This window comes from Pungitius pungitius, chromosome 17, assembly GCF_949316345.1.
Source record: "Pungitius pungitius chromosome 17, fPunPun2.1, whole genome shotgun sequence".
Lineage (NCBI taxonomy): Eukaryota > Metazoa > Chordata > Actinopteri > Perciformes > Gasterosteidae > Pungitius > Pungitius pungitius.
Window position 1 is genome coordinate 15,114,285 of NC_084916.1, and position 12,543 is coordinate 15,126,827.

Genomic DNA, 12,543 nt, shown 5'->3' on the forward strand with positions numbered 1-12,543 from the left:
CTTCAGAGAATATTTTCATCAAAACGACACATTTAGCATGTGCTAGAGACATGCTATCAGAATCACTTTGGAAAAAAAGAATCACTTAATTAGCACTCTCAAGGGCTCTTTTTTAAAAATTATTCATTTTTTTTAAAACGGAGACAGGACCGTTAGCGGCACGCAGACAAAAGTGACTACATGAAAGTGAAGTAAGCTCAGTGGGAGATTTCTCCAGGGACCCGCTAATCCTCCTGCACATCATTTCACACACAGCCAAAGTGAGAGGTATGGATTATAGTTTATTATACAAATATCAAGCACAGAGGAATTCTAATAACAGTCATATCAATTAAAGCCAGCTCTCACTGCGAGTGTTTCATAAATACCTGACAATGGCGCTCGCTTAGAAAGCCGCATTCTGGTATAAAAATAGAGAAGGAGAGGAAGAAAAAAAAAAAAAAAAGAACATTGATTTTACTGTCACAAATACGGGTTTCTTCATTGAGCTGCTTTGAAGTCAATCCTCACCCACAGTTCGTAGCCTTGTCGCAATCTATTACAGGTGTGTCTGCTGCTCCTTTTCTGGCTGGTGACATTTTATTCCTATTTTCATCACTGAATAAAGCTACTGACCAAATATTATTCACACAAAGAATAATTCATACAGAAGGTGGTCAGGGGAAGATATTATCCTGCCAAAAAAAGTTGCCCGTTCCGTGCAGTCGAAGCTGATCCATAGCAGCCAGTGGAGTGTCTACGGCTGCAAATCCATAAAATGCACTGTGGTAAGAAATCATTCAAAGCGTCAAATGTCAGGTTTAATAAGCATTAAGCCATATATATTTTTCCCCTTCGCTTAATCATCACAGTAACAGCACGCACGCTCCAGGAGAAGGCTGAATATCAATGAATATCAAAGCCGATACAATTCCGTATGTCTATGATACCAGCAATATAAGAAAAGGTCAAATATGAACGCTGCCACGTTCACTGGCATAAATTACCCCGAGTGTTACACTCCCCAAACTTCTTAGCCTCCTTTAGCCCACAAGGTGCAGCAGGCCTCGGCCAACGGGGACCGAGAGAAAATCACACCACTGGGAAGTGGATTGATGAGTGGCCGCCTTCATGGCTGGGGAGCTCCTCTGGACGTCCACTGGCTCGCACGTTACTCACACATTACTGCAGAGTAATCACAGCAACTCATTCACCTCACTTCACACTTGGGCCCGTCAAAGCCAACTGTTTTTCTCTCGTTGGTTGGACGTCTGTTGGATTCTGCGCTCTCTGGAACTACTTCCCTGCGTCCAAAAGCGAATATATATCGTGCACAAATCTATGAATTATTAATTCCTCCACAGCTGTCAATCTTCCGCGTTGCCGGATCCCCAGATACAATTTTTTTCCTTTTTCCAAAATGCGTCTGGAGTTTGAAGTCTGCTCGCATTCAGGAGGTTTGGCTTTCTTTCAGTCCAGGCTTTTTTTCTTTAAAAAAAAAAAAAGGCCCCGCTGAGCACCAACAGCAGCAAACAAAGACGTCTATCTGGCTCGTCGGGCAATCCCAGCAGGCCTTTCAGCTCTTCATGCCGGCCTCCAGCTCCCCTGGTGAGACGCTGCTTTGGCTCTGGGGTTTATCCCTGAGAACGTAGACGCCCCGAACAACATGGTGGAGTTTAACCTGCTGGGGCTCGTGTGGTTTCAGGCGTATTCGTCCCAGGAAAAAAAAAAAAAAAAAAGACACACTGAGGCCCTTTCATTCATTCTTCCTTTATTATGACGGGACAATTGAGAGAGATTGAGAAAAGGCAAGTGGAGGACGTGCCAGTAAAATATATGCCAACATGGTTGTATTAGGGAAACCGGTGCCAGTAGAAAGAGGACTCAATGTTGGCACAATTCAACCAAGACAATTTAAAGTAAAACAATTCATCTGCAACAAATGGGGGGGAAAAAAGGGTTTTTTTTGCCAAAGTGAGGGTCCAAGAAAACAAAAGAAACCGCGCAAAACTAATGGCTGACCCACTACCTGAAACAGAGGATACACCATGAAGGGACGGTGCTAACGAGGGACAGGTGACGGACAGGCGAAAACAATCAGGGCGGGGCAAACGCTGACGAGCAGCAGACACAGGAGGGGGGCGGGAACTGGAGGGACAGAACGAAAGAGAGAAGAGCGGGATTTCACGAATGGGTTCAGCTTCATATCTGTTTCCCCCGTGGTGTCCAAAAGCTTCCGAAAAAAACATTACAGTTCAGTTTTGACAATTATACCCTTGAATATTCACCACGTGTGTGTTCATCTCTGACCATGACACAACTTAACCAAGCTCGGCTAACGGTGCTAACGTTGCACGGGCCAATGCACCTAACGAAGCTAACAGAGCTAACGGAACCAAATGCGCAGCACGAACGGGGCAGGTTCTGTTTGGTGGAAACGTGAAGCTTAGCTGCACAAAGCAGTAAAATAAGACCATACGAGCGAGAACGCCTCTGACGTACACTGTCGAGACCAGAGGGTTTGTTTTCATTCAGTCAAAAGGCTACACCTGACACACCTGGTGGAGCTCTGGAGATCCCACAGAGTGCTTTTCTAAGGTGTTCATTGATATTTGATGAGGATTTCGTGAAACGGCATGAATTAAGCATGCCGAAGGGCGATGCGCAGAACGCCCCTGGGCACACGCGGCCCGCCCCGCTGAGGTCGGGTTCACGGCGGAGGTCAGTGAGGTGTTTGATGAACAGGAGATAATTGAGCCTCCCCCCCCCCTGCAGCCTGGCTCCCTTCATCGAGTCCTGGAGGAGCTTCCCCTGCCCTGGTTTTACAAATTGAGAACAACTTCATGTGGCAAGACGTGAATGACAAAGCCATGCAAACTGAAGTTGTGATGTCACCTTAACGTACAGCTTCTTTAATTAAACACATGCTTCAAAGACATTTTTTTTAAACTACCTTGTTTATGCCACGCTTATGTAGCTTAAGCCGCTACATCTCTGCAGGAAGCTTGATTTTATGCAGAGTAACTGCATGCTGATGTTATAACGCCAAAGTAACAAAGAGTTGAACAAAAGCTTGGATGTTTTAGAAAATGAATTGTTTTGTGCAAAACAGATGAACAGAAGGCGTCTCCGCAGGACATCAGGGTCGGCTACCGAGTCCCGGCTGTCTGGCTGGACGTGTCCTTCCCTGGTGAAGCCTGGTCTTGTGATGCAATAAGTTGCAGTCAAGTTTCATAGAAAAATCCTAATTACCTCCAGTGAAATAATTCACTCACACAGGCCAAACCCACAAGCTTGTATTTAGAAAGTGGGCCATTATTGGGAAAACTAAAGAGATTAATTCATGTTATAAGTGCTGAAGCCGTTTTCATTCTTCGTGCCCTGTTGTTGCTGCTGCCAACTTGAAGACTACAAGTAGGCAGACCTGGGGAGGCCTTAGTTCATAAAAGGAAAGCACCTTAAGTAAAGAAGACACAGGACCTTCTTTATATGCAGCCCAAAATCAAGGTCAAGGGGGTTCTGTGCAGGAAGAGTGACGGGGTCGCGGACCCAAGCATCGAAGCGCCCTCCTCGTTCTGGGTACTCGTCCATCGCCACCCAGACATGCGTCCACAGGTCAAGACGTGCATCTGATGTCGGTCACACAGAGGTTGTCCAGCTGTGTCTGCAGTTCACTTGAGGAATGACCCCCCCCCCCCCCCAAGGAAAAGCAGCAGCCACGAGTAACTAGTTGGTCTCACGGGTAATGAACTGGATATTTTTTTCTTCCATGTTATTGCATACTAAAAAGGTGCACTCCATTTTAAGACCAAGAGGCGGAAGGTAATTCTTTTTTTTTGGGGGGTGGGGGGAGGGGGGATAAAATGAACATTCGGTGACTTAGCTCGGCTCCCCAGGATATAAATATATTCCAGTAGATAAAACGGCGGTCGTGCTGGAAGCACCGGGAGAACACGGTTAATTTAGCTGGCGGCGTCTTTAACGATCAGGTCATCAGGTGAAGTGAATTAAAAGCCATTACCTGTGAGGCAGAGCCATCGGAACATGAGCTGCGGAGGAAATGGACAATTTCAAAAATCCATTTGCATGCTGCATTTCCACAAGAAATTCCATTATGATTTGATTCAATTTTATTAAAAATCAATTCCAACAGTGACAGGTATTCACAGCGCTTCCTGATAAACTTCATTTATTCTCTTCAAAAAGAGGTAACAATGACATGAGGGCAAAGACTGTTGATAGAAAAGAGCATGAGAAGCTTGCAGCATTCTTGTGGTTTTATGCAGGACTCATCAATGGTGAGAGAAGATCGTGTTTGATATCCTTTCATTGAGATGACCCTAACATCAATTACAGGAGGAATGCTGAAAATCGGACCCCTAAAATCTTCTTTCGCGAACGAAAAGAAGCAGAAATTAAGTTATACTTAAAGCACAAAAACACAATTGTGATGAATGAATGAATCGAAAGCGGAAGAATCACAGCAATTTACAAAACAAGTCCGGCTCTTTAAAACAGAGCACACACACACTCAGTCAAATGTACATCAACATCCTTTACCCTGTACAGTATTTACACATGTGCAAAAAGGAATTTCATTCAGATTGAAATGTCTTCCTACCCCAGAGCCAAGCATCTGTTTGGCAAACGTCTCAAAGTGGAAGCGAAGGAAGAAACGTGGCCAGCGATGACCGGGCCCATGATCCCGCGCTCCGGATGTGTGGGACACTACTCTGGGACCGAGCTGGACCGCCGTGAACACCAAAAGCACAACTAGCACATTGTTGAGGGAAAGCAGCATAGAAAAAGGCAAATCTCAAATTGCATCAGGACAGAGAGTTGAAGGTCATCTAGCAGGTAAATATTGGCAAAAGGTGGGAAAAATAGAATTTTCCTGCGCAATGTTGACAGCAAAGAAGCCAGGACCGTTTATTGTTACATGTTCCTGTAAAAATTTGCTTTAAGTGCTAAAATTCCATTTGACCTGAAAGGCAAAGGGGGTCCCGAGAATGATCCTCTGCCAAGTGCTGCAACAACTTAATAGGCTTAGAATTAGCCTGTCGGAAGCATGAAGAACGGGATTACTGTAAGATCCAGAGCCAAAGGGAACCAGGAGCAGTGACACATTGAGAGGAGATCAAGTTCAACACAACAGTATTATGTCCCCCCCCCCTCCCCACTAATAAAAACGAACAGATCCTCTGGCTCATGGAGGATTGTGTCTTCTCTCCCTGAAGGTGAGAGACGCCGCATGCATAAGTAGACCGTTGGCTGACATTGTTTTCTCCTGGTAAACAAACAGCGGCGCAGTCAGCTCCTGCAGAAGATGCAGCAGGTAAACTGAATAAAGAGTCCTTTCAGTGAGTCACTGAATCCCTCAGTTTTATTACTTATTCAGGTCTAAATTAACTCCGAGGTGAATATTAATGTCACTGCAGCTCAACCTTTTAGATAATTCAATTTATGTTTAAGCAACATAGGGATTTGTTGGGGAGTCATCCACAAAGTCTTCTGAGCTTAAGCCAATCTGCTCGCTTTAGTGTAGTCTGCTCTGTAATTTCTGGTCTATTACAACTTTGGTTACTTTTTCCACAGCCTGGGACATTACGGCCATCGGCTAAGCCAACAACGGGAAGTGCTGCTGTTACAAGGAGCAATAAAAAGGTCAAACTCACAGTGTAAACGTTAGTTAGAAAACCTTCGACGAACTAAATATTGAGTTATATTTGTCATTAGAATAAAGATTCAGAAGATGGAATTTGGAGGAGTCAACCTCCCGACTGCTGTTAAGTCGTTCGTGCCGTACCAAAATATTAAGTTTAACCGGCAAGGCGACAGTAACTTTAGAGAGGGAACAATAACCCTGGCGGTAGGATGTAGCGAGAGTCAGCGGTGAAAGAAAACAAGTAGAGCCGGCTCTACATAACTAAAGTCCAGATCGCTATACATTCTGCTACACTGGTCTGGGACCAGGCAACTTTATCTCCAGGTCTGGGACGGGCAGAAAGAGGGCGAATGTGACCACAAGCCCCCAGCTGGCTGGTCGCTAACTGATAAAAATGTTCCCCCCCACCCACGAAAACCAACAAAGCAGCCTGTGCGGATAAAGGTTTTCAGGCCTGAGACAAGCACCCCAAACCCTACTGGAAGAAGTTTGTCTACGAATACCACCACGTCGCAGTTTTTCTTACCTGAGCATTCAGGGCAGAGCTGCATTTAATGCCAAATGCCCCAAAGCCGTAAACCTTTGGGGAAACACTGTTGCTGGTGGTCGCGTACCGGGCTGAAATCAGTCTGCAAGTCAGGTTCCGTCAAAGCCTTCAGACACATTGACGGGATTGTGTGTTAATGTTGGCCCTTTGGATTAATGTGCGCTGTAATGGTTCACAGGATTACGTCTCATATTGCATTTGATCATCATTAGCACCGAGTCCCGGGTGGTATTTGCAGACAAACAGTCCCAGTTTGAATAAAAGACCCTTTTGGGGTCATTTTGCTCCTCCGGCACACTCGAGTGATTCTGTCGGCAGGAGGAGGAAGCTGGGATGTGATTAGCCTCGGACTAAGCTGCAATTTGGAGCACCTCTCCCCTCCGGTATAAAAAGGCCCAGCAGGCAGTGGGCTGCGTGTGCTTGGACCGTGAATGAAGGGAAGTTTAGCCACGACACGAACATACGACTATTCTAATGATTCCTGCAGCGTTTGACAGAACTACGAACCCCCGTTGTGTGATCCGGGTTAAACAGTAGCTAATGTCGGCCATCACGTGTCCCAGTCCAGCTCTCTGCAGGCGATGCGCACCAGCCGGAGCTCCAGCTCGAAGGCGTCGGGCCGCTCCTGCGGGTTGGCCGACAGCATCTCCCTGATCAACTGCTTCATGTGGCAGTTCATGCTCTTCTTCCTGGCCGGGATGAGCAGCTCCATCTTTGGGTTCTCCAGCAGGGCCTCCCCTAAGGGGACGATCTCCGTGCCGTGCTGCACGTAGCTCCCCAGCAGCTCCTTCTGAGTCTCCACGTCCACGAAGGTGATGCGCTCCACCATGGCCCAGATGATCACTCCCAGGGCGAAGATGTCCGCCTTGGCCGTGTAGTGGCCCTCCCAGACCTCCGGCGCCATGTAGAAGTCCGTGCCGCACGCCGTGGACAGGAAGCACTTGTTGACGCTGGCGGGCTCCTCCGGGTTGAGCCCGGAGGTGGAGCAGACCTTGCTCAGGCCGAAGTCGGCCACCTTGAGGGTGGGCTCGGACGAGCCGGCCGGCGTGCAGGCCTGCGAGATGAGGATGTTGTCGGGCTTGAGGTCGCGGTGGATGATCTGGTTGCGGTGCAGGAAGGCCAGCGCGCTGCCCAGCTGCAGCATGAAGCTGGTGTTGGTCTTGCGGCTGGGCTTGCGGGACAGCAGGTAGGCGTTCATGTCGCCCCCGTCGCAGAAGTCCATGACGAACCACAAGTAGCAGGCACAGCACGGGTCGAATGTGATCTCGCCCTTCAGAGACGTCTCCACCAGCTGCGTGGGGGGGGGGGGGGGGGGGGGGGGTAAACAAAAGGGACAGAGTCAACAGGTGACCCCTGGTGATGGGACGGCCCGCCGCTACACGCTTGACGCTGAATTATCTTTGTTTCGCGTTGCCTCTTACTTTGCTGAAGCTCGGGCTGAACGAGACCCTCTGAGTTTAATCAACTTAAAAACATCTCCAAAGGCAAAACTTACTGTACACCATGCTGGACTTAGAATTCATCAAAGTGAATAAACCTTTACTGCAACTTTCCTGCAAAAGATTTGACATAAAAACAAATGGCTCGCTATTTGAAGAAATCCGTGTGACATCTGTACCAAGTGGAAGGAATAAGAAAGCTGAGCATTAGATCAAATCACAACAGACAAAGCTCCAAAAAAAAAAAAAAAAAAAAAGAATCGATTTTTTTCACCGAGATTGCGTCCAGCTGACATGATTATTGATACAGTGTGAAACAGCTCAGCGGGGTACAGGGGGAGAAAATGTTGGTCATCGTTTAACAAGCTTTGTATTCACAACAGATGTTTCCCACCATCATTCACGGGCCAATCTTTTTAATCCGAAAGCAGCGCGAGAGGCCTCTCATCTTTTGTACCTGCTGGAGGGAGGGAGTTCATTTCATCTCCCTTTCTGACGGCAGACCACCAACCAGTGAGGGTTCATCCATCTCCCATCAAATCAAGATGAAGTGGGAAATGTGTTCCTGGAATGTTGATTGATGGCGTTTTGTGTTACGACACTGAAAAGCCGCAGCTCGGCAACAGAATAACGCAGACTGCACTTCAGCTACATCTGTACATCTGCATTACCCCGCATGTCAAAATATGTTTGCTCACACGCCTGGTACGAAGGCAATGAAGGTAGTCGACATATTAAAGAGTCAAACAAGAAGTGGATTGAAAGGAGGAAGAAGTGTTTGCTCCGCGTGAGCTAAAAAAAAAAAAACCCAGTGTCAGTTGAGGCCGGCTAAAACCACACACTGAGTTTTCGGATGCCGTGTCATTCACAGGCACAACACAAATGCTCTGAATGCTGTAATTGACGGCTCCCAGTGGAATACCTGCCGGAAAACTAAATTGTTCCGACGGGTCACGAGCCGCAGAAAGAAAGGACGCGGATCGGCTCGCTGTCGGCGCGGTCGGATAATTCCGCCCGATCACCATTTGTTCTTTCTGTAAGAGCACGTACTGGAACATTACAGAGCAATAAAAAACAATAATAATAATAAAAAAAGGGGGGCTGGAATGAAAAGGGGATTGTGGGAATGTGTCCAATGCCAGCGCTGCAGAAAAACAGAGCGCGCGGTCTGAGAGCCTGTAATCAGGGCCCGACACACAACAAGCACGCGGCAGGGAGGCGACTCGTCTGTGTGCCTGTGGGGGGGAGGGGGGGGGGGGCAGAGACAACACAAACCCCAACTACTACCAACTTCCACTTCTGCTTCGCACGCACGCGGTTATTGATTATTCCCCTTTGTTTCGGGTGTTCGGGCTGCTGATATTTTGTCCTCGCAGAAGAATTACTCAACACAGCAACATGTCAACAGCGGCGGGACAAATAGGCTAAAAACGCCTCGGCCACTAACGTGATACACTCCGTGGTTCCCTAACAGCCTTCCAGCGCATTACCCGGAAGCGTGCTAGCATTAAGTCTATTGAGCTGGATTCCTCTCCCGGCTGAGATCCGCCAGCATGTCTGCGACTCGTGGACAGGAATGTTTGTTGCTTGCCAACAAAGACCCAGGACACCGTTATTAACACAATGTGCTGCTGGTAGGCGTGTAAGCAACGAACGTCTGAGGTAAAGGGCAACTGTGTGAGGCAGATAATAAGATAACATGACTGATCTGACGCAGCCGATTAAAAAAAAAAAAAAGATTGAGGTTTATGGTTGTTTGGGCCGCCGGCCGAGCTAATGACCAACTCATTTTCACTAATCATGATGGACTAGAACCACAGTTACTGTTGCCTCTGATGTATCGTGTGCTAATGCTCATAAACGGCTCAGTATTTTCCCGGAGCATGTGTCAGCGACGTGGGCAGCTGTAGGCGAGATGTTTTGTCCGACACTTATCTGGTCTCCAGACCTGCATTTCTACTGCCGGTAACGGTCCCGCACTCGACAGTCTGGTTATTCCTCCTTATTATTAGAAAGCACAGACTGCTCTGCAAGCGCTACTTTGTGCCCATCGAAAACTAATGCAAACCTGCAGGACCACGGTTGAAAAGAAGAAAAAAATGTCCACGGCTAATGATTTGCCTGAAACTGTAGTAATGTCCATTAAAACTTTTGCATTATTTATTTAAGCTACGTCCTTGATGAACTTTGAACGGAACTTGAAAGTCAATCGGCTGCTATGCTATTAGTAGGGTAGGGTTGTGGCAGCCATGATGTTTTATGAGGCCGCCACCCACCCTTCATCCAACCTTTTCAACACCTATCTGCTGACAAAAAAAAAAAAAAGTGTACCATCTTTACCATTCAACGTCACTGCAGTACCAAAAAGGGGTAAAGTCAAGTGAATTCTGTCTCCTCACCTCCAGGTAGAGCGGGGAGCTGGAGCCGTGGCTCATCCTCTGGGCCAGCTGGTCCCGCTGCAGGATGCACTCCTCCAGGTGGATGACGTTCGGGTGCTGGCTTTGGATGCTGCTGAGGGCCCAGAACTCCCGCAGGGCCAGCTCCACATTCTCCGGAGAGTGGCAGCGGATCTTCTTCACCGCCACGCGGGCCCCCGTGCGCTTCACCACCGCCTCATAGACCACGCCGTAGCTGCCGCGACCCACCTCCTGGATCAGCTCGTACTTCGGCTGGCTGCTTACCATCCTAGTCCTCGCTGGGGACAAAGGGCCGGGGGGGGGGGGGAAGGCTACACTTGATTTTTCAAAAGACTTCCAACAATCACACAAGAATGCCAAGGATTGCTTTGGTTGTGTGCTTTAATATTTTTTTCAAATAAAGTAAAAATATGAATATTTATTTATATTTATTTATTAGTATATTTGGCTTTCTTGACCAAGGCAAGACTTTCCAAAACACCATTGAAAGCCAAATTTATTTTAATTTTGCTCCCTCTTGTGGACCAGTAAACCTGACACTGTTCCTTAAAAAAAAAAAGTCCATTTCTCTTAATATTTATTCATTTTATTTGACCTTTATTTAACCAGGTAAAATGAGATAACCTCAACAGCCTTGTTTCCAAACTCCTCAGTACACCTAAATACTCCACTGAGGGTTTCATATGGGTGTGACTGCCTCAACCCCAACTTGATTGGCATGTCGGGGGAAAGGAGGCGGCTGGTAGTCTGATACATAATTGACATGTGCCGTTGCTTCCTGAAGCATAAACAATAATATACTCTCAACTCCCAAATAAACCCAGACACTATCCCTTGTTGCGTCTGTTATTGTGAGCCAATACGATAGCAGAGCACATCGTATGAGAGCAGCGGCTGTGGGGAATCTCTTTAATAAAAAGACAACTTAATGAGGGAAACTACGACCCACAGACGTTATCAGCACATTTACAGGACTGCTTGTCCAACCACACCTCATTTTAGAGCAACAACGATGTACCGCTGGGTTAAAGTCACAGCTGCTTATTGCGTTACCTTTTAAAGACAGTTATGTGTTATAGCATTGTCACGCCAACATGTGATTCTTCCCCCAGAGTTTACTCATCCTTGTTTAGTAAGATAATCCTGATACACTTGTAGGAGCCCAAAGTGTGTATATTGTTTAATTGGACTTTCTTATATTGAGGATATATTATATTGGTATACATGTTGGCCTGACGCTCCCTTTATTTTCCTGCTTATATTGAGGTCATGTTTGCAGCAGGTGCAACTGAGATGAGATTGGGCACTAGGAAACATCGTTACATAACAGATATTATTAAAATGAATAATCAAATAATTAATTAGTCCCAGTAGACCACAAAACCCAAAGATTTTTAGAATACAAACGAACAGCAGCACAGAGTCACGTCCAGTAAGCAAGAGACACAGAATGTCAAATTAGATTATGGCCTTAATGGTTGTCAATGTAGTTCCTGAGTAACTGATTAATGGCCTCGTTGGACGGATGAAGCGTAACTCTATTAGCATTAATAATATTATTAGCATTAATAATAATCGTTGCATAATTCATAATTTAAATCCATCTGCTTGGCTGAATTCATTCATTCAGACAACCTCTTAAGTGACATTATCAAAACTATTAGACCAACGTTACTACTTTCCATAAACGAAACATCTGTTCACGCAAAGTAAAGTTACAACTCCGAACTATCGTTAACCTGACATTCAGAGAGTTCAAACTCACCCCAACACCCCCATGCACGTGACTATCCAGTGGAGCAACATCTTAACTTTGATGTTTATTAAATTCGATCGTAGTGTGTGGCTTTGTGCGGTGAGAAACATCGGAAGTGAAAACCCGTCTCTCCAGCGGGGGGCTAATTGCACATCCGCGCGGCTCATTGGCCAACGGGCCAACCGCTATGTGGCCGGACCACCCACGGCTAACGACGTGGTTAGCTGAGGCTAGCTAATGACGCTAGCTAACGACGCTAGCTAATGACGTTAGCTAACGACGTTAACAGCCGCTAACAAAGAGTCCAGCGGTCACGAGCACAGCCGAGAGACGCGGGCGCGCGCCGGGGTGCAGCCGTTTAAATGGAGCCAACCCCCCCGCCAGGCTCCTAAACGTGAACCAACGGTCGGGTCATGCATGTTTGCTCTTACGTGCACGTGTGTGTTTGTGTGTGTGTGCGTGCGTGTGTGTGTGCGTGCGTGCGTGCGTGCTTGTGTGTGTGTCATTAAATCTTCCTCCAAATCTCCTCCAAACACACCTGCGAGCCGAGCGGACGAGTAGTAACAGCGGGGGAGACAATGGTCCAAACGCGGGAGAGGCTGCGGTGGTTGTGCCGCGAGTTGTCATCCTTTCGGACTCACCTTTAAATCCTTTCCTCTGGGGTTCATTTGTTGTCTTCCTCTCTCTCCACTGGCAGCCATTACCGCCGCACACGTTCTCAGCTCGCGCGGTCAGGTTGC

At 47.1% G+C, this 12,543-nt stretch overlaps 1 protein-coding gene across 3 annotated transcripts; it reads right to left on the bottom strand.

Annotated features, from left to right (window-relative positions):
- Positions 1–4,079: 4,079 nt before the first annotated feature.
- Positions 4,080–12,543, bottom strand: pdik1l (PDLIM1 interacting kinase 1 like). 3 transcript variants are annotated; one of them, XM_037474883.2, is made up of 3 exons: positions 12,445–12,543; positions 10,030–10,325; positions 4,080–7,482 (listed from the first exon to the last, which is right to left on the bottom strand). In XM_037474883.2, exons 2-3 carry the CDS (start codon positions 10,312–10,314, stop codon positions 6,742–6,744), a joined length of 1,026 nt encoding a protein of 341 aa, XP_037330780.1. In that variant the 5' UTR covers positions 10,315–10,325; positions 12,445–12,543; the 3' UTR covers positions 4,080–6,741. The 3 variants fall into 3 exon arrangements, with proteins under 3 accessions (XP_037330780.1, XP_037330779.1, XP_037330781.1); XM_037474882.2 differs by having other exon boundaries at positions 12,342–12,543; XM_037474884.2 differs by lacking the exon at positions 12,445–12,543 and adding an exon at positions 11,813–12,060.

Coding starts and splice junctions, on each gene's coding strand:
- pdik1l (XM_037474883.2), bottom strand. CDS start 10,314: ATGGTAAGCAGCCAGCCGAAGTACGAGCTGATCCAGGAGGTGGGTCGC. Junction 7,483..10,029: donor GCTCCCCGCTCTACCTGGAG/GTGAGGAGACAG, acceptor CCCCCCACGCAG/CTGGTGGAGACGTCTCTGAA.